The 22776-nt window shown below is 37.9% G+C and overlaps 1 protein-coding gene across 1 annotated transcript in view; it reads right to left on the reverse strand.

Moving 5' to 3' along the window:
• Positions 1-29: 29 nt before the first annotated feature.
• Positions 30-22776, reverse strand: part of slx4ip (SLX4 interacting protein) — a 38517-nt gene continuing 15770 nt past the window's right edge. Inside the window, exons 5-8 of the mRNA XM_027014236.3 lie at positions 10565-10642; positions 6954-7042; positions 2600-2706; positions 30-2496 (exon numbers count right to left, since the gene is read on the reverse strand). Coding sequence (XP_026870037.2) covers positions 1707-2496; positions 2600-2706; positions 6954-7042; positions 10565-10642 — 1064 coding nt within the window. The 3' untranslated portion in view covers positions 30-1706. The remainder of the gene's footprint in view (positions 2497-2599; positions 2707-6953; positions 7043-10564; positions 10643-22776) is intronic.

The following is a 22776-nucleotide window of genomic DNA, read 5'->3' on the forward strand; positions in this document are numbered from 1 at the left end:
CACCACATACCATAAATTATGTGCAGATGAACACTATAGCTAGATATAGATATCTAGCTATAGTGACTAGAACTTGTTACTTGTGTACTTCTGTTTACTGTTGTATTGTACATGTCTAAATTTCAAATGTGATCTGACTACAGCAAATCAAAATGCAATTTTCCAGTCTGCAGACCTATTGATAAACTCTTATCAACAAAAACAAAAAAAAAAGTACGGTCTATTGTTTCAGTGCACATTGCTCTGTTTCTCTGGCATGTAATACGAGTAAAAAAAACAAAAAAAAACAAAAAACAAAACTGAATTTTCAAAAACTCAGTAATTATGAAGTTTAAAATATAATCCAACATGGACTCCCAGTGATCTGTTATGGAATGGCACACTTTAAATTTGCAAGGATTTTAATAATTATATAACAGCAACAACAATAATAATAAATATTATTATGAATATATTATGCATGCAACAGGTTGTAAAATAACTTTAAATTGAGCATGAAGTCATTTAAATTATGTCTATTGCTTCCATTAGGTTTGTAGCCTCACTCAGTGGCAGTGGTGGTATAATTTGTAGTTATTTAAAATGAAATAGATTTTTTTTTTTGCTACATAATATCAAAACAAAATGAGGTCATAATCCCTCACATAGCTAACTATGCCTTACAAAGAGTTTGATCATACAAAAGCAGTATTTTTATACATTTCCCCATTACATATTATGACAGTGTAATGTTATTACAAAGTTTACTATAAAGCATTACTATATCCTTTTTTTTTTAGACATATTCTGACAGTTCTGATGTGCTGCAGCAATCAGCCATACCAAATGTACATTAACATAAAACATTTATTTTGTTTGCATTTTTTTAAAACATTAATAATGAATAAAGATATCCTGTTCATATAATGAGGAAAGCTGTCACAGCTAATGAGGGTATGGGCTTTTGTAGATTAATTTAAGAAACAATCAGCCATGACCACCAAACACCCAGATAAATGTATATACCACTCAGCCAGACATTTGACAGTGATGTGAGCAATGAATTGTTCCATAATACTGTGAACTATCTTGCTTGCATTCCTTTTGCAACAGGTTTTGTCTGTAGTAAAAAAAAATAACTGATTTACAAATTATAACCAGAGAGAGATAGCTGACTCCAAAAGTACAATCCCAGATCATGTAAGGTCTATGAATATATATGATAACAGAAAGAGCACCCAATCATGTGCTCAGCTAATGCTGGATGATGTGATACTTCAGATGGATTGGAGCCAGAAATTTGCACTTCAAGCCATGATGTTATTGATGGCTCCTACAAGTCTGAAGTTCAAATCTTGAGCATAAAACTTGTTCTGAGGGCCTACTGCATGTTTTTGCTTAAAGTACTGTTTTGTCTTAATTGGATGAAACTGTCACAGGGGAACCTTAATGTTTGCATGCTTAACCCATAGACATTAGTAATCATACAAAACCTATATACTAGGGGAGTTTGTGTGGTTCTACATGTCTGCATAGATTTTCACATTAAGGCATGGGTGATAAGTTTGTTTCCAAAAAGATTCATGTTTGAATGAAAGTGTGTGCCTATGCACATTTGTGTGCATGTGAGACCACTGCTGACAGACAAAATTAAAGTAGGAGTACAAACAGTAATATGTTTGTCGGTGGCATCAAGGATCTTCCCCTGTTCTCTGCTGCTGTCCCCCTTAGAACTTCTTGAGCCTGCGTAATCGGGATATTCTGGGTGCATTCTCCCTCTCCTCTGCTTTGGCAGCCAATCTGGAGCTAATAGAAGAGCCAGAGGATACATCCTTGACAGATAGGCCTCTCAGACTTGTGGCCTGTCTGCTTTGGTTAGTCTGTTTGGCGGTGCCATTACTGAGGGGGAGACTAAGAGCTTGTTTTCCATGTGTAAGCAGCTCCTCTTCCAACATGCGCTCAGTTTGAGTAGCAGCAGGATGACTGGAAGAGGGGCCCGTCCTGGAATTCAGGGAGGTGGCTATGGTGGAATTACTGTAGGTTCCAGCCCCATTTGAGGGCTCCCTGAGACACACTATTTTTGGCTTCTGATGGTCAAAGTCATCCCTGGGGCTTCTTGGGATCAATCCTCTCCTCCTATCAGTTTTCTCACTGTCCCATGTGTTGTACTGGGAAGACCGATCTCCGTCATGCTGCTCTGGGCATTCCTTGGTTTTCCAGTTTTGTTTGTCATTTTCAACATGATTGCCACTACCACTTACCTTAGAAACTAGTAGCACTGTAGCACTCAATTCACCTCCCTCATGAGCTCCCTGCATGGACACTTTCATGGCACCATCCTGAGTAGGAACTAATGACTCAGATAGAGACAAGGATTCCTCTTTAAGGGCCCCCTCCGCTATATCAGATGATGGTGGCTGGTTTAACATGGCTCCTTGGCACTGGTCTTGGTCCAGGGTCTGAAGATTATGTTCAGATTCTGGTTGAGGGTGGGCTTTGGCCTGTTTGCCTTTGGCTCTGTAAAACACACGGCAGCATTCAACGATGATTCTGGAGTAGTCAATCCAACTCTTGTTATGGCATCCCAGGGTGGAAAGAGTTGCATCAGAATGGTACTCACATCTTTTGAAGGGCAGCCTTCTTAGTTACTGCGGAGCTGTTAAATAGGTATAGAGTTTCTCCTGGGCCAGAAAAATACTCTGACTTGTTTTGTCCACTCTGTACCATCTTGCAAAGACAAACAATGATAAAAAAATGAGAAAATATTATCACTGGCTTCCTATGGAAACACTCATCTCAATGGCAAAATGCTGTCACTACTCATACCTGAAACGCAATCCCTAGTCGACATGGGGAGAAGGTAAACAGTATAAGGTTTGAGGAAGAGAGGAGATGTGGGAGGGAGGGACAGAAGAAAAGGGGGGAGAGAAGAGGGGGGGATAGCAGGGGAGACAGAAATACCCTAAACAAGACCCATTGTGCTGACTCGTATTAAGTTGGAGATATTTGGTGTAGTCATGAGAACAGGCCATGGGGATTGTAGTGTTTTCACTCTGTCTCTTGGGCACAGTCATCAAAACAAAAAGAAAATGCTTATGTTACACTGCCAGCAGTTATATCAGAACAACAACTTTCCTCTTTCCAACATCAAATGTCTCAGCAGGCTCAACAGGACATGCTTGCCCATGAGTAAGGCAATTCCATTTTCACTGACCTAAATTTGAGACTCTTTAGTAACTCAACTATAAGGGAGCAGCAGTTATGTATCACATGCATATGTAGGCATTCAGAGGCATTATTAAGAGCATGACTCAAACTCAACTGTATGTCAATGTCAATCTGGAAAAACAGATAAATCACAGTCAAGTCCAAAAATGTTAAAAATGTGATGCACATCTGAGGTCATTTTAGATTATTCATGAAACATTAATGAAACATTAAAATCCAGATAGTTTAAGAAAAGAAAAACAAACACCTCATATACAGAAATGTATGCTTGTAAAATCAGCAAAGGTTGAAAATAAAAAATAAATAAATAAATCGCCATGGCAACACACACACACACACACACACACACCCTCCTCCTGAAATACTTTGAAGCCCTTGCGCTCATTTTACTTAAGCTAAAATAAAGATATGCATAAAAACAAGAGTAGACCAGAAGACAGAAGCAATGGTATCTTATTGAATCCCACCAACATGCACCTTCAACAGAGCTAATGAAGCCCTATCAACTACTTAATCCTTGACTGAGCAAGAACAGAGCAGCTATTTGTGACTCCAATATCTACAAGTACAGGATCATTGGGTAGCATTTAACCCACACAAAAACCCTGCCCAAACCTATTGGATTTCATAGTATACGAGACTGTCCTCAATAACGGGGTAAAGACAGGCTATTATCTCTATTTTAAGAGCAAGAGGTTAAGTTCAAGCTCTGTCAAGTCATTAGACCAAGTCCAGCAAACGGTGCATTGTTCCATGTATTTATCAGCTGTCAATGTGATTAATGAGGTGTATGTCTATAAGATTCTGTTTTGAGTTATACTCTGACTTATTTAATGCAGGTATTGGAGAAGATATTATGTATTAAGGAAGCATATATAAACAGCTAAAGTAAAATCAGTCCTTTCAATATGGTCAGTATTAAACTCACAGAAGCCTGCAGTAACTGAAGTTTGAAAATTATTCAATTAAACTAAAACAAAAAGCCCATAGTTATTATACTTTTGATGGGTCTACATTTTTCTTGATTAACAGTTGAAACTCTTTTTCCCTGTTTAGAAAGCTGAGCAACACAATAAAAAATAGGCAGAATAACTACTACATGCAAGTCTTAAATATGCTAAACAAATCATCACCATAGGTATTCAAGGAAGTAATATCACATAGATAGGTAGCGTTTAAATGCATGGATTGTAACCTGCTTTTACAGTACAGTAAAAAAAGGATCTGCTCCCAAACCTCAGTTCTAGTACATGCCATGTTCTATGACTAGTACATCACATCCTTTGTATAGTTATACATAAGGCTACAGTACACAGGAAATACCTACAAGTACAAACACAGAACTAAGTTACTCACTGGAGTGTAATTAAGCTTCACCACTGTTACAAAATAACAATTACTCATTCCAGTAATATCAATTACCAAACAGCCAATGTGCAGTTAGCAACAACCACCAGACAGCAAGATGACATATTTTGATAGCTGTTTCATCAGAGGCCATAAGATTATAAACATTCTTGTATTGCTCTCCCTTTTTTAAAAGCCTATTTTTTTTGCTGTCTAATCAATAAAGCCATGTTCAATCAGGCATGAAAAAAGTTGCCAAATTCAGAAAACACAAACAACCCCCAAGTGAGTCCAAAAGCAATGCCACCAGTCAGAATTTGGAATATTTGAATTTGTAAAGTTAGGTATTTATGCATATGTAGGTATAACTTAAAATATGTAACTTTTTATCTACCAACAAAGCATGAAGCTGTAGTTGTCTTTTTAAAATTGTTCATTCCCCCTTAAACAACAACTTCTACAAATTTTCCATTCAATCTTAAATCCACTGATCTCTAATAAATTGTTGTATAGTTTTAGATTGGTGCTTCAATTTTGTTTTTCTATTCTGTTCATTCTGTGGCACAGAAATACGAATAAAAGCCAACTTCAGCTTCATGAATGACAGAAAGCAAAGTGGGAATAGCAGGCCCCTTAAATCGTTTACATGAGGTGTATGTTTACACCAGTGGGATCTCACCTACTCATATTGGCCCCTAATTCTGTTGTGTTCTCTAATTGTACATGACAGTTTCCACACTCTTCAAAACTTGAATTGATTTATCAGGGTTGTAGAAGACTTAGACATTTGAATATGTTTAAGCAACAGAAGAGGGATAGGTTTCCCAGTCCTAAAGCCATTTTGGAAGTTGCACTAAGCATAATAAATTACTTGAAACCAAGAATTTGTCCACTTCAGAGTAAAATAAAAGCACACATATTCAACCTATAAGGAAATATTTACATTTCAGGCAGCAGTCTGTGGCTAGCTGAATAAGAAAAGATGTCTGTTTTGATCTAGTGTGGGGTGTCTAGTATGTCTAGTAAGACATGATAATGATGAAACAATCAGTGAGTTCCTGAAATGCACTACTGAGATGCTTCACTTAGGCCTCTCGGAATAAAGCCTGAAATTATGTATGTTTTGATTTATATATTTCTGCAAATTAATTTATATAATGTGGATATAGCTTATAAACTTGTGGGAAATTCCCATATTAAAAACACTGGATTTGCAGGAATAATAAAAGTTGTTCATGATAACTACAATCCTGCACTGAAATTCTAGCCTGAGGCCTCCTTACAAATTAAAGCAGAGCAATTGAGGTAAACAAAAATGTCATGTGAGAAACTCCACACTTCTTGTATCTCTCTCCCCCAAACCACCAGAGAGGCTAAGTGAGTGAGTGAGAGCGCCACCACAAGCCTCCACCCGCCAGTTGCTGCAACAGATACAAGCCTAGAGAACCACATCCTGAGGAGGGAGGAGAACACAAAACCAAGAGACTTGTTTCCCTAAACTGGAAAATCAGTTACACAATCTGAACTTTGCACTCTCAGACAGTAGCTCTCCATTCAAATTATTACAGTTTTTACACCAAAAGCCAGAGGAATTTAGGACAAATTAGGAAGCCAAAAAAAAAAAGTCTTGGTAAATAAAAATAACAAATGACTCAACCACCAAAACAGTACTATCACTAATGGTGGGATTGATGGGGAAAGTGACTGCTGTCCACACCAGATAGGTGGCTACCCACAGATATCACAGGATTCTGTGGCGAGAAGGGCAAGAATTGTTTTTACTCAAAAGCAAGCAAAACTACAACAATGTCAAGAGTAGTTTTGGAATGCCATTAACAACACCCAGTAGGATGCCCAAGGGAGGGATGTTATACTGACCCCCATGATCACCTCTTAACCACTGTATTCTGATCATCCAAGACATCCAACCAGAAAACATCCTAAGAAAATCTCAGGCTCATGTCCACACAAGAAAATCAACACCACTGCAGTCATTGCATTCATTATATATAAGTGAATTTGATTTTCTGTAAACGAACAATGCAGTTATAAGGGGTTGGTTGGACACTGGTGCCCTGTTGCAGCACCCCTGCAATTACCTGCATTTAACAGCAGTTATTAGAGAAATGCTGGTGGCAATTGTACATCTAATGTGCTCAATTCAGATAAAAACTAAGTTCAGTTAAGGGGTCAGTACATTGCTGCTACTGTGAGCACGAAACTTAAAAAAAAATTATTTTCATATTTTTTGACAGCCTAGAAAAGTCCAGCACTCATGCGTGGTCATATGGAATTGAGCAGCATCACTCTGAGTTTGGAACACTCCTCAGACATACACACTACGTTTTGTGTGATCAGGTAAGTGAAACAGGAAATAGTATTTTATAAACAGTTCTCACCACATCCTGGTTTACATTTCCAGTATGGGCCATGGCGCACTCTAGAAGGCTCACACACACGACAAATCTCTCTGGAAAAACACGGAGTTCTGTAGATATGGAGAAAAAACTTTTAATAATTTTTGTGACATTCTATCTATATTCAATATATGATTTTGTTAGCAGTCAGGGTATCTGAACAAAATGAAACAAGAAATTTAAATACCTATTTAATGCCATTGTTTTACATTTTAATGAAGGCCTTTTTCATATATACATTTTCTCAAGTCCTGTGTAAATGTGAAATAATTTAATACACCATGATTTCTCTCAGGAATATTCATATCTTAAATTGGTCTTACTCTTCACATAAGAAGTCTTCAAATGTAACTTGATACAACAAACAAAGCATATTGTCTAATGTATTCAAGTTTATTCTGTTAAAACGTTCCTCAAATGAATTTGAATTTAATGTAAACTATATGTTCATGTTTCAATTATTTTTGACTTTTTTACAAGGTGCTTATTAAATGATATGAACAGAATTACTTAAAGTTCTAAAAGGGTAAAACTACATACTTCTGACATGGTAAAGTTAATGTTACAAAATATGATACACTTTCACACACAATTTCACGCAGACATTCTGCAACTGCTAATCCAGCAGCTGCTTTGGAATTGGGCTTGGGTGCCACAGTTCAGGCTAACATTTTATCAATAAAATAATTACAAGTTTGATATCATAAGCACTGAAGACTAGATGAAGTTCACTTCCTCAAGGAGCACTGTTTGTAATGTAAAAGAGAGTACTTAAATTATCTTGAGAAACCCAATTACTTACATAACTCAGACACTACCTTTCATACTGGTTACTTCTAAAATGCTTCAGACGCCATAAGAACATTACATCACCACATTGCACTGCCTATTCTTTGCCTTCTAAATAAGGCTGATAAGTCCCCAGTGTAAGACAGCCAAACACTAGCCACTGGAGATAAGTAGGGCTGCAACATGCAAGCCATGCTATACCCATTCTGGGTGTAAGATTTGACCATAAATTGCTCAGAAAGGAACTAAATCCAAGTTACCCTACACTGTCAAGACCTGAATGAGTATATTATACTTATATCTAAGCCATAACACTGAACATACAGGAGAGAACTAAGGACTGCAGAGAGGTGCTGGAGGAAACCTCACGTAGATTCAGACCTCAGCTCATACAAGTCTCAGCTTTCCAAGTTCTCACTGGAAGTAACATCTGCAAAGTTATCCTACTTAAGAGAGAAATTCGAATCATCATCATCTGATCCACGCAAGCTCTTCACTATTTTTTCTTCTCTCCTTAATCCTTCCCCTCATCTCTTACTCCTGAGGATTTTATCACCTTCTCTGAGGTGAAGGTTGCAGCAATCCGCCAGTCCTTTTCCTCTGTTCCCACTTCTCCAACCAATGTGCATTCCCCAACATCTAGCTCTCTGACTTCCTTTTCTCCTCTCCTCAAATGAAATTCTTCAACTCCTGACTTCCAGCAATCCGACTACATGTCCGCTGGATCCAATTCCTTCTGCTCTGTTCCAGACAATCACAAGAGATCGGCTTCCTTTCATCTCTGTCATCATCAACAATTCCTTATCTTCTGGATATGTGCCTACTGCATTCAAAACTGCCAGGGTGGTACCAATCTTCAAGAAGGCCACACTTGACAGCTCCAGCATTACCAACTACAGAGCAGTATCACTTCTTTCTTTCCTCTCAAAAGCCCTTGAACGAGCAGTTTATAATCAATTGTCTCTCGCTTGTGCAAAACCAGCTGCATGATCCCAATCAGTCTGGCTACAAACCGGCACATTCTACAGAAACGGCCCTCATAGCAGTGACTGAGAAACTTCATGCTGCTAAAACTGCCAAACAGTCATCTGTTTTTGATTCTTCTAGACCTTTCAGCAGCCTTTGACACAGTAAACCACAGCATTCTTCTCTCTGTTCTCTCCAGGCTTGGTGTGACTGGCTCTGCTTGGAGATGGTTTCAGTCCTATCAGGTGACATGGAGAGGATCCACATCCAAACTGTGTAGACTCTCCACTGGTGTTCCACAAGGCTCTGTATTAGGCCCCCTTCTCTTCACTTTGTATACTCGTTCTCTTCGTGATGTAATATCTTCTCATGGTTTCTCCTACCACTATGCCGATGACACTCAATTATTTCTTTCTATTCCACCCTCTGACACGCAGGTCTTCAGACGTATCTCGGCATGCTTGCCTGACATTGCGTAATGGATGACAGCCCACCACATGAAGCTCAACCCCAGTAAAACCGAGCTTCTGTTCATCCCAGGTACTCCCAACCCTTACCATGACCTCACTGTTTCCTTTGAGAACTCCCTAGTATCACCATCCAAAGCTACCCGTAGCCTGGGCGCAACTTTGGAAAACCAGGTGTCGTTCTTAACTCATGTTTCTAATCCAACCAGGTCTTGCAGATTCCTCCTTTGTAACATACGAAGGATTTGACACTGTCTCTCCCAGGAAGCTACCCAGGTGCTTGTGCAGTCTCTTGTGATTTCAAAGCTAGACTACTGCAACTCGCTACTTGCTGGTCTTCCTCTAAGATCCATCAAATCTCTTCAACTTGTCCAGAATGCCACAGCATGATTGGTCTTCAATCTTCCAAAGTTCACACATTATTCTACTGCTGTGCTTCCTTCATTGGCTCCCTGTAGCTGCATGCATCAGATTTAAAACATTGATGCTTGCCTACAAAGCCAAAAAAGGACCAGTCCCTTCATATATGTGGTCAAAGCCCGATTTGTACCTCAAGTATGGTTCGGCTTGAAATATCTTGTTTCAGGTCTCATGGACAACAAGCATCAAGACTATTTTCTGTCCTGGCTCCAAAATGTTGGAATAAACTCCCACTTGCTGTCCGGACAGCAGAGTCCCTTGCAGTCTTTAAACGCAGACTGAAGACCCATCTATTTGCAGAATATTTAAAGGACAACTGACACTGCTCCCATATAGACTGACTAAATTAGTACTTATTGCAGGGCGTTGTTTATGATGTTTAACCAAACTCTAGCACTTATTGTTTATAGCACTTATCATTGTTTAAGATAGACCTTATGTATTTTGTACTTCTAGGTATCAGCATTCATCCCTGTATTCTACAGTATTCTAATTCATTGGTTTGCTTGATTCTAATCTATTGTACTAGGATATATTCTACGAGTAAACAACAAAGCACTTTTGTACGTCGCTCTGGATAAGAGCATCTGCTAAATGCCGTAAATGTACATGTAAACATACAAACACACCGAACATCCCCTTGGCTCACCATCAAAAAATTGCCATGGTGCTTCGGAGGAAGAGATAAATCTGAAGTAGCAATCATATGAGCTTTGGAAATGTGCCACCTATTCTCATTTATAGTAGAAAGTCATAAAGAATCTAGATCAGGATTAAAACCGCAGAAGCTGATTTAAGGTCTGAAGAAGATAGCATGATTCACTGCTCATATACTGTTCATATACTGCTACTGCCAGTCAGTCTAAGATAGTTTCATTTCATTGTTAAACATTTAACTATGTATTAAATTGCTAAATATTTTTCACGTTTCATATGACTAAGTTAACTTACCTTGGCTGTGTTTTTTAATAATGCATCGGAGATTGACATGCCGCTTCATGAAGTAGGCTGCCAATCGAAGGGTCCACCCTGCCACAATAAACACATGTTAAAACTTAAATGACCCAGGTCAATCGAAAGATATGTGAAGGGGGTTTTACAGTCTTTGGACACATTTTCATAAGACACATCAACAGCAGATATTAGAGATTAGGTTGTGGTATTTAAATGTTTTATCACTTGTATATGAGGAAAAGAATAGGAAATGATGAAAACAAAATCAATGCAAAGTAGCACACCATCACAGACAGACTATAAGCAAAAACTTCTTCTTACTGACTTACAGGTTATGATTGTTAATTATATATGACAGTGAACATGACAGCTCAAAGATCATTTGATGTAAAAACGTAAATAAAAAATACTAAAAGCTGTTAAAAAAAATGTTGAGATACTGCATCAATAACTACAGGTAGACTACCTAAAGAGTGCTAGATTGCCTCAAATTTGCAATGTACTATAATAAAGCTCAACACTGTATATACAACCTCAACTGAGTGTGTTTTATGAACTTATTATGCTGCACTCCATAGAGCAGGACTCCACTGTGGGAATATACATACATTCTTGCGATGTACATCACAGAAACACAAAATTGATGAACATAATGAAAAATTTAATAAACCAATAAATAAAATAATCAGCATATGGTAATTAAAAAGCTCTCCTCAGTCATGTGGTCAAATAAGAGACAAAATCCAGTTAGAAGATAAAATCTATCAATATAAATCACAACTGTTAATAAAATCTCTTCAGTTTATTAAAGAAGTTGTTAATTTATGCATACAATTTCATATTCATTTTAGTTTAACACAAAGCTATGCCTAGTTTTGTATGGCATCCATCCACCTGGCCTAGAAAATGATCACTCATCATGGTGCCTGAACCATTTACTCTGTTAGGATGCCAGGAAAATTACTTCATTCACCCCGCTATTGGGGGACCAACTGTGCACTCATTCTGCTTTAATTTAAAAGGCACTGGGTAGAGAGAGAATAGTCTACTAACCCAGCTCTGTTTGTCATTTTTGTCATTTTCCTAGGAATGCAAGGAAGACTGGCGCAAAGACAAGCCAATGTTGCCCAATATGAGAGGAATTTGTCAGCTTGAGAAAAGGTTTGATGAACCATGCTAGCTATTTACTGGTGCTGCTGTAAACAAGCAAACAGGCATGGGAATCCATTCACTCGGTTGTCTTAGATAGGTTCCCTGGCTCTGAGTCTGTACTAAACCAATAAAAGCATTTACATATTCCCAAATAACACATCACATGTCAGTATGAAGTATATTGGGAATGACCTCAGAGGGAATGATCATAATGGACAAAAATAAAAATAATGAGCCACAGATCAAGGGAATGTTCATATTTGACAGTTGGAGACTGTTTCTCCATTTAGGCATGTTCAGTAATAAACAGATTTAACACTGGCAGTGGGGTATATCGAAAAGACTAAACTTGTTGTCTCTTTCTCCATTAGCTGATATCATTTTGATGCACTACACTGGGACTTCAAACAAAGTTTCCATCTTATCTAGGTAGACATGCATTTCTACCACAAATTTATATTCATGACATTTGACTGACCAAATTCAGCAAAGGGTTTCCACTTTAATAATTTCTCACTGTTAAGAACACATGGACAGTGGTGTGAAAAATATTAGTTTCACATGACCCAAGTCATGTTTTGAAGTCTTTACTAAATGGGCTGCTTTTTGAGTAGGACCAACTGACTGGCTCATTTCTCTCTGTTGACAAAGTTCCCAACTGGAGCAAAGCTCAGCTGAGCTTTATAGCTGCATAGTGCTTTATAGTGCAATGCTTATTCTGTACTAACAACAACAAAGCCTGTCAAAATAAAGAATGGAGATAGACTAGAACACTGCACCCAGGCACTTGTACACACATGCTCTATTCAAAGCTCTTCTATTCAGATGACTTCAGTTATCTGAAAAATTTAAAGGGAAAACAGTTAGGTAAGGTAAACTAAGGCCTTTAGCAACGAAACTTCAAACTGCAGCCACTGTAACCTTGATACCACATAATTACCATCAATAAGTCTTTTTTTTCCCAAGAGGATAATAGAAAAGAGCAATTATCTTCTGTAAGGGCCTGGCCAACCTGTCAAACTGGCTCCTGCAGTTGATATTTATGATTCCAGCCAATGGGTGTTCCCCTGCTCAAATTGAGTTTCCACGTGCTCCAGCACCACTGGGAATTACAATAAATACCATGCCATAATGCTCTACATGATAGTGCTGCATACAGAATTATGACAAAGATTAACACAAATCAGTCAGGTGTTCCTCACCACCCAAATCAGCCAAATAAAAAAGAGGTTACAAAGTGGAGAGGGTTTTAATGTCAGATTCATGAACTTCTAGGATGGGTTTGTCCCTGAATTGCTAGAAGGGGAAAGTCAACACCGGAAGAAAAAGATTAAGATGGTGTGTCAAACACCACCAGCGATTTCAAAATGGGGGTGGGGAGACATGTGCATGCACATTATCGCTGTGCTTATCTTTCCTGCTCTTAATCATTTAAAGCTGTGACTGGACCACTGGCTTTTAAGATTTATGGGAAAATAAAGCTCCTCAGTCATAACATTTGTCTTTCTCTTAAGCATCCAATGCCAGGGGCATTTTTCCTGTTATTTTATATAACCACACTGGATGCTTCCACTCCGACAAAAGCAGATGGGTATCAATCTGTTGTTTGTTCTACCCTTGTTTGGAGTCACTAAGCAGGGAGGAATTGCATGTTTTTTTGTCCATCATGCTTGTGCTTCTGAAAATGTAACCGATTAGACTTGTTGAACTTCTCTACACCCTCCCTCCCAGCCTTACATTCTCTTCCAATAAACTTCAGAAGCATTTGTGCTCTCTCTCACTTCCCCTGTGACTTGAGCGAGCCAATTCCCAGGGCAAATTGACTTGGATGTCTGGCTGAAGAGTTGGGAACCACAAAAAGGCATGGCTTTAGACATCAGCTGTTGCTTGACCTTAATGTTGGGGGATTCTTGCAACTGAGATTTGCTCTTTTCCTCTGGCCCAGATTCATATTCACATCTCAGTCTCCTTGAAGAGTTGTTGGTACTTATTCTGAGAAAAAGCAGTCAAGTTTGAAACAAAACTAGATACCTACTCAGATTGTTTACTTCACTCAGGTCTTTTGTGACAGTACAATCCAGGTTGGGTATGTATGAACTAGTATGATCTACCAAAATTATATTATTTTTGATAGCTCATGCAGTCTAAGCAAAGCACATGGCTGTGTATATATGGAGCCACTAGGGTTTGGATAACAAAATAGTGATGTCATTTTGTCATTGTGAGAGAGGCTACATGTTCTCAGAAAAACAAAGTCAATTTTTTGACTTTCTGTAACAAGCAGTGCTTAGCAAGTCACACAAGTTCATTATCCACCTTGAGACAGCTCAGATATAGTACCAGAGCTGAAATATATGCACCTATACATCTGTGACACGCACATGCATGCACCACCCAAGCTTTCATCACCTCCAAGGAAAACAATGGAGAGGAAGAAAAGAAACAAACCAAAAGGATGCACAGAAGAATATGAAATAAAAATCAGGACTTTTTTTTTTTACAGGAAAAACATAAGTAACAAACTTAAAAAAAAAAAAAAAGTGTCAGAACTGAACATGCCAGAAACACTTCTATCATACTTCTGTCTGGAGACTGCCATAAACATCTAAAACGAAATCATTTTTAATATTCAAAATTAAACAATACAACCACACATCTGGAGTTCATTTAGAAATAAACCTCTGTTTCTGTCTTTATTTAACGTACATTTTTTGTTTGTTTGTTTTTTTACAGATGGTGTTTGTAACTCAATGTATATGCTCAAGCGTTTGTAGGCAAGGATTTCCAAATATCACTTTTTGCTGATATACATGTACCTCATATCACCCTCTGCTCTAACTGGAGCAGGTGAGGCTGCAGTGTGTGTGTGTGTGTGTGTGGCCACTTGTAAGGAGAGAATTGTGCTTCCAGGAAAGCCCATCACACTATGTTGTGCAAGTGCTGCTCAGGCCAAGTCAGCAACGTGTCTTGTCATTCTCTTCAATGTCCACCTGAAACAATATTTGCACATGACTATTTAATCTAACATCTGGGTGACCCTTCCTCTACATGGTATGAAATGTAGCAGCATGGCCAAATAGCACAAATACAGTACATGAACACAAGGAAGGCCAAAAAAAACCTTTATTTAGTCATCTTCACAATGAATTATCTTTATATAATTTTAAGCACTTAGAAATCTTGGTAACAATTTAAAATATCTACTTATGCATTTCATAAAACATTGATGCGCCATACATAAACTTGCTTAAAAGTCTTGTTTTAACATAAACACATATGTTTATTAATTATTATGCAGACTATTACATGCATCGCTATGCATGCAGTTGTCGATATAACCATATGTTATTGTTTATACACTAATGGAAATAGATCTGTATTGATTTATAAACAGTATTATTGTATTTGTCTGAAGTTCAGTAAATAGTTTAACCATTACCTCAATTAGCCTTGAGTCAAAAGACCCAGTAGACTATTGTATGTTAAATCAATAGATATAAGCTAGCCTATTGCCTACTTTGGATATGGGTATTTAGTAAAAGTGACAGACTTAATAATAATTGGATTTATTATTTCACACTCACATATATATTTTACAAAACTGAATTGCATATTTACAAAATCATAGAATAACTAATGAAAACCTAATACATGAAAGAATTACTCATCTATTATATAGAACAACTACCAGACACTGCATTTACAATTTTTGGTAATGGTTTTTGATATCCATCAATTCTCATTTTTAGCATCCTTAATTTGCTTTTGTTCCTGGTTTGCTGGTCAGATGTTTGTGTCCCAGAGGGTGGTAGCCACTCTTTAAAGGGAGAGCTTAAAGGCACTTCTTAAAATAGCACTACACCCTTGTGTGTTGTTCTGCAGATTTGTAACATTTTAACAATAATGTCATAATGAATTTTGGTCACTATAATTGTTATATTAAATTTTCATACCATTTCATCTCTACAAGTTAACAGCTTTAAAATAATTGAGTCTCATCCCAACTATCACTATTTACTGGTTAAAAGTGCCATATAATGGAGAGCTACATTTACCTTGACATATTTGAATAAGGAGAGTTTGATACATAGAACTGACATTTACATTTACAGACATACCATGGACCTCAAACTCAAATGGCTGGAAGCCTAAACATACCATGGTTCACCTTTCACCTCGGTACACACCAAAAAAAAAAAAAAAAAAGGTTCTTTATATAAAAAAAGAACAGCTTGTTTCATTCTAGGGCCAAAGCATAGGGTTATAAACAGGCATGTAAAACCACATTTTCACCACTACCAAAAGTCACATACCTTATATATAGACTCAGAGAACAATTAAAATTAGAAATATGCATTTCCTGAAGAAAATGCAGTGATTGTGCAGCTCAAGCAAATCCCAGATAGTTGGTATGGTATCACCGGTGGTTTCTAGGGTGTACCAAGTGGTTGTCATGGTATCCCAGATGACTGCTATGCAGTTGCTAAGTGGTCGCTATGGCGTTCCAGGTGATTGCTGTGGTCTCGCTAGGTGGTCGCTATGGTACATCAAATGGTTGCCATGTTGCTGCTGGATGGTTAAATGTTTGCCATGGAGTCCCAATTGATTGACAACCAGTAGAGTGTAAACATGTCGTGTGTAACTAGTTAGAGTGGGCGTGGCTGTGTGTGTGATGGTTTTGAACATTCCACCATTCATTCTTTATGGTAAAGAAATAGAAATAAAATGGATGGTACATGGAAACCTGTAATCCAACCAAAAAGCTGAATACAAGCATTTCTTTCCCAATCAGACCGAACATTCTGGAGTTGGTCCCATGTTGATATCTCGTGAATTGCAGAACAAGTTATGAGCATTGCATTGCACAATGGTTAATAGTAATTAGGCATTCCACTGCACAATCACTAAGAAGAACAAGAAGAACTAAAACAAGAACAACAAGAAGAACTAGAACAAGAGAAACAAGAACAACAAGAAGAACTAGAACAAGAGAAACAAGAACAACAAGAAGAACTAGAACAAGAAAAACAAGAACAAGAAAAACAAGAACAAGAAGAACTAGAACAAGAACAAGAACAACAAGAACGAGAACAAGAACAACAAGAACTAGAACTAGAACAAGAAGAAGAACTAGAACTAGAACAAGAAGAAGAACTAGAACTAGAACAAGAAGAAGAACTAGAACTAGAACAAGAAGAAGAACTAGAACTAGAACAAGAAGAAGAACTAGAACTAGAACAAGAACAACAAGAAGAACTAGAACAAGAAAAACAAGAATATACTGTTAGATAACAATAGTGATTGCCCACTGCATTGTGCAATCACTAAATACTTTAAAAAATGCATTCTGTGGCACCTTTAAGTTTTATTCCATTAACAAGGGGGATTTCTGTGTATGAGAAATCAATAATGAATGTTAGTCAAATTACTCCAAATTTTCTGGCAAATCTCAATATAGTTGTGTTATAGTGAGTGGAACTGAAAACTATACACTGCTAATCACAGCATGCAAATACCTACCTGAAACACAAAAAAAGCATAATGTGCCAAGGGCTGTAGCTATATATGAACAAGCTGGCATCCCTCCTTTTTCAAGACACATTCTGTGCTGAGCTTTATTACATTTTTACCCCAATCCTGAAAAGATTGTGCAAAGCACTGTGCACAGATTATACAGCAGCAGTTATGAAACACACAGATAATTTGTACTGTGTTGTGCTTTTGCTTACTTAGGCTGCATATTAAAAGCATGTGCCAATCCTCTTTTGTAATGATTAATTTGCATATCCTTTGACAAGAGGACTAGTCTGTAACTAGACTGCTACCAAGCCAAAAGCAATGAGGAAACACTGATTCACACAATCCATATTTAATATTCTAAACCTTCTAATTTGATAATGAATCACTTACATTTGGCTTTGGTGAGCAATGAAATTCACAGGTATGAAACCACTGGGGTGAGAACAATTAATCTTCTTCAATCAACATGACTCAATACACACTGTGCCCAAGAGGTCTGCTGTGTCTACTATAATCACACAACCACCTTTTAAGGAAGAAATCAGTAAAAGTAGGTAGAGATAGGAGGAGTAAGGTACATTGGTAAAAAGGTACACTGTTCCTATGACTTGAGTCGTGAATTAAATCCAGCCATTCCAGTCTCTTGTGAAATCTAGACACCATTTTCACTCTGCCCCTCCATTCATTTGTGTGCAACACACCTGCAACCTCATCAGACCTTACCTTAGTGAGGCTTTGTACAAAGGATGAAGTAACAAGCATAAAAATAAACTGATGCCAGTGCTATGTGCCCCTCAGACAGACACACTTGTAGTTAATAAATCAAAATCTGTGGGTTCAATACATCATCTCCTATGTCACCAGGGCGCATAACATACCAATTTGATATATTCTTTACCACCCCCCACCCCCCCCAGCCAAAAAAAAAAGAGAAAAAAAAAAGAAAAAAAAAAAAGAGAGGACTGTTTCAAATACTTCACTAATTTTTTAAGTTAGTACTTTAGACTAGACTAAAGGAGACTTCACAGAGGCTGCATGTGTGTGCTTATGTGACTAGCTGCCCAGACTGCAGTGGGGAATGGGTCACATGTATCCCACTGAGTTTAGGCTTTCATTTCCCAAGCCTTAATTACATACTGAGGCATGTGGTGGGACAGAGGAACTTCACTGACTGAAGCAGTGTGTGTGTGCGCACACGCATATGTACATGTATGTGCCGTGCAATGCGGCTTAGTCCTAGTTTACACCAATTGCAAAAACTTTTACACACATTAGACTATATATTGGCTTAGAAACCTTGTCCTTGTGTGACCATGTGTTACAGCATATGACCTTGAAAGCATGAACAGAGTTCTGACAACAAAATAGGTTTCTGTATGGCAAGATTGCAAGACTGCCATTTACTTTCTCTAATTTACCTGGTTTTGTCCTCCTCCATTGCTCAAAGCTAGGTTACCACTGCTGACATCAGCACATGCATCATCTATGCCAGGCAACTGCAATGTAGAAACAATTTATACACAGTCCACAAAGGACAGCCGTCAGATGAAAAACAAGCATAATAAAAAAAAGCACTGGAATGGGTTTTTACTCTGGTTGTAAACAAAACCACAATGCACAGATAAAAGTAGGCTGAGGATTTTACTTTCAATTTTTTTTTCTCTTGGTAACCTTTCAAATGAAGCTATACATGGCACCTTATCTTTCTTCTTGCTTCCTACATACCCTGCTCCATCACTCTAGTAATCACTCTCTTCTGTGTCAAACACATTCTTAAGAAATAAGGCTATGCAGCAGCACTTGTGCTGGGTGCAGGGCTGGGTCACAGGCATTAAGCGCTCTTCACAGGGCTTGCCAAGAAGAGTCAGCCTGGTACGCCATGCAGCACTCGCAAAGCTCTCTCCCACGGCTATTAGTGACCATTCATCTGGGGAGCCTGGGAAAATGCCTCTGGACCTGCAATGTCATCGGGGCCAACAGCCTGGCAGGTGGTCTATCCAATCCACCACGCCAACACTGGGACCCTGCCACCTCTAGGGCAACAAGAGGAGCACTGATCTACTGTTAATTCAGCCTCATACCTGTTTGGATAGCATGAAACAAAGACTGACAATGGATGGGAGCAGCCTACAGAACATGTGAATCAACAATAATGACAGGAGATAAATCAACTGCCTGAAGTCGAGAGAAAAAACAAAACAAAACCAAAAAACACCTGGCCATTTATCTGGGGATCATTAGTCAAAACTGCACATCCATAAAACAAAGGAGTAAAGAAGGATTGCTCATCTTACATTTCTTGAAATCAGTGTTGCATTAGCCAAAAGTCAAATAAGCATAACACAGCACAATATGGGACTTATATTGGGAATCAAATAATCTTTACAATTCAAAGCAAGCTGGAAAATACTCTGTACCTACAGTAGTTGTTAGGCAAACATACATCTACTGAAATAGGGTTGACTTATTTCCTGTGCAAGGGCTGGTACCCAGGACTTAAATACTGCACTGCCAAGATGATAAGTGAAACCTAAAGTACAAACACTGAGTAGCTCACAAACACCCAGCACAATTACACATTCAAACTGTGAAATAAGAAGAATATATAAAACTTTAGATTCCTGTTTTTTTCACCTTCAAGATGGATAAACATGTAATCTCTCTCTCAAAGATAAAAAAGGAAACCCTCATCTTCATCTTTTTGGTCACTCAGCCAACAGTCTGGCTTGTGCTTGCACCAAGCCAAGACATTTGGTGGGAAAAATTCCCCCTTTCCCGCCCTCTCCAAAACATAAATAAATCAACTCACTATGAGCTAATGGTGAAGCATGAGGTAGCTGGCCAGAGGAAAGCTAAAAGGGCTGACATTTGGAAAATGGCCTGTGCAGCTGAGATCCAATGGATTGCTCAGGAAATGTGCCAGTGTTAAATGTTATAAACGTGTGTGCGTGTGTGCGCGTGCGTATATACTCATGTTGTATTGCTATGGTCCTACTTTCAGGATGACTTCAGTCATAACTTTTAAATACGCAAATAAGCATTAAATAAGAAAGTAGCAATTGGAACTGAAATTGAAATGCGTGAGTCATGAGTTTGTCAGCAGATACAAAGATTTTCTAAAATATGTTTGAGCACTATGTTTTTGGCCCTATAACGCTACACTGGGCACCATCCACGATTGATAGTCCATGTTAACCCACACCGAAGGACAGAACATTATATGACCCTTGGCACATCTGTTCAGTACAGAAAATCTTCATTATACCATGTGGTCCTCACCTTTCATATCTACTGCCATAGGCATACACTATCCACTCACCCACCCACACAGGTGAATATCACATATCAGTCCTTGCTGATATGTGTGCAGCCCTGGGCAGTAGGTTTTTGTATTCAGTGCTGAGGATGTGACATGTTTTATACTCAATTTCAATTCCCACCCATTGACTACTTATGCTTCATGAACAGAAAAGTGAAGAGCAGCAACGCAACCACCCACACATAGCAGAAAATGACCAAGGAGTTCAAGCAGTGCTGACAACAGTTTTATTTATGATTATTCACAAAATGGCAAAAAGAATAAAGAAAACATTGCACATTAGCCAGTAGTATTATTACTGACCTACAATATAGCCTGAAACTGGGATCAGATTTTGCCAAAACTTTGCCAAATATATAGCTAAACATATGAGATATTTTATTCAGCTTAAAGACCCCTATAAAAAATATTCTGTCCTCCAAATTGGAATTTTCAATTAAAAAGGGTAGGACCTATGTTCAATATTTTGTTGATAGTGCAATGTACACAAATTCGAAGTAAAATATGTACACTATACTTGTACTTCACTGCAAGTAAGGTACATTAAAAAGTACTGTTGAAGCAGCACCTGAGGACATGATGATGACTACATTTTTTTATATTTGGATTCCTTGGACATAAAATCCCATGAGTATAAATTACTAAAAGCTAATGAGAGAGTAAGTGTTTCATCTTTCTTTACATATCCATCATTCAGAATAAGTAAAACTTTAAATAAACAATAGAATTGACCCAATTCACACCTGGTGCATAGATAGGATATCGCTCACTCACATTCTCTGGCACTCAGAGTGCAAAGGCATCACTGGCAATAGTGAAGCACTGACGATCAAATGAAAGTGATTTTCCATGAGCAATGTTATTCACAGTGTGTGATGTGTGAATGCTTGAGTTTAAGGGTAAACGAGCTAGTAACAGCTAGGGGGAATCATTTATGACTGAGCAACAGGAAAACCAGATTTATGAAGGAGTGCTGTGAATGCACAGTGAAAGACATAGCGGGGCCATTAAAAGAGAGAGAGAAAGAGATGGCACAGTGGGACAGCTGTGTCTCAAAGTGCTGTGAGAAAGCCAGACATGTACAGAGGAGAAACGTATTTTTTATGAGCCTGACTGCTCTGTAATCTCCTTCTCTCAGTGGGGCCAGGCCTATGAAGTGAGTTAGGCTTTTTAAAAAAAATTTATTACTTTTAACTACTACAGACAGTAAAGGGGGTAAGGCCTCAAACCCAGACCTCTCGGGTTTGTGTGGGAGGAAAGCAGACTTCCAAAAGGTACAATGTCCTAAGAGTACTGGTACACTTAAGTCAAATCTATTAAGCAAAAAGACAAAAATGAGAGATTTCAGTTGTTAAAGGTCAAAAAAGTGAATATGAAGAATATGATTAAATTTTCTGTATTTTAATGCCTTGCGCAGATAATTTGTAGTTTATGATAACACAAATATCAACTATTAGATCATAGGCTAAAGCAGAGCACACTGGACTTCCAAAGATTTCTTAGGTGGTCAATAATTTGCCTCTGTTGGAGGCTTTGGTTGACATGCAATGCTACAGACCCTTGCATATACAGTCACTACATACAGCATTACTGAATTTAGAAATATTTGTATTTGCACTAGGCATATTCCCCAGGATCCATGGACTTTTGCTTTTTACCTATATCGTTTAGGGAATTGCAACAGGCTGTTAAATGTGCATATATTTTACAACAAATTTGACCTCCATACCTAATATTTAATGCAATGCATAATCCAATTTCGGCAAAAGGAAGGTGAATGAGGTGTATTTAGCTACTCTTACTTCCTTTGGTAAATATTTCTGCACAAGACAATGGGGTCATCACTGGACTAGCAATAATACAAGTACAATTTTTTTTCCTGCCTCAGCGGATAATGCAGATTTTATAAATTCATTCAGCTTTTTAAATTCAGCAGTTTTAGAAGGAGATCAGTATTGATCAACCCTTTCCTAACATTTTTCTCTCCATTTGGAGTATACAATTACATAGACACTAACTATTTTAATTACTTCATCATTAATTTGTCCTGACTTGGGGAACAAAAGTATTATCATTACAAAAAAGAGATAAGACACATTCATAGAAATATCTGCAAATAAAAGACAACATTCCACACCATTACTAATGTTTTTGCCTTTCAGTGTAAATGAAATAAAAAACCATTTTCAAAAATTGTTGACTTACGTAGCCAGGTAGT

The sequence above is a fragment of the Electrophorus electricus genome, chromosome 5, assembly GCF_041902795.1.
Source record: "Electrophorus electricus isolate QZ-2024a chromosome 5, ASM4190279v1, whole genome shotgun sequence".
In the NCBI taxonomy this organism is placed as follows: domain Eukaryota; kingdom Metazoa; phylum Chordata; class Actinopteri; order Gymnotiformes; family Gymnotidae; genus Electrophorus; species Electrophorus electricus.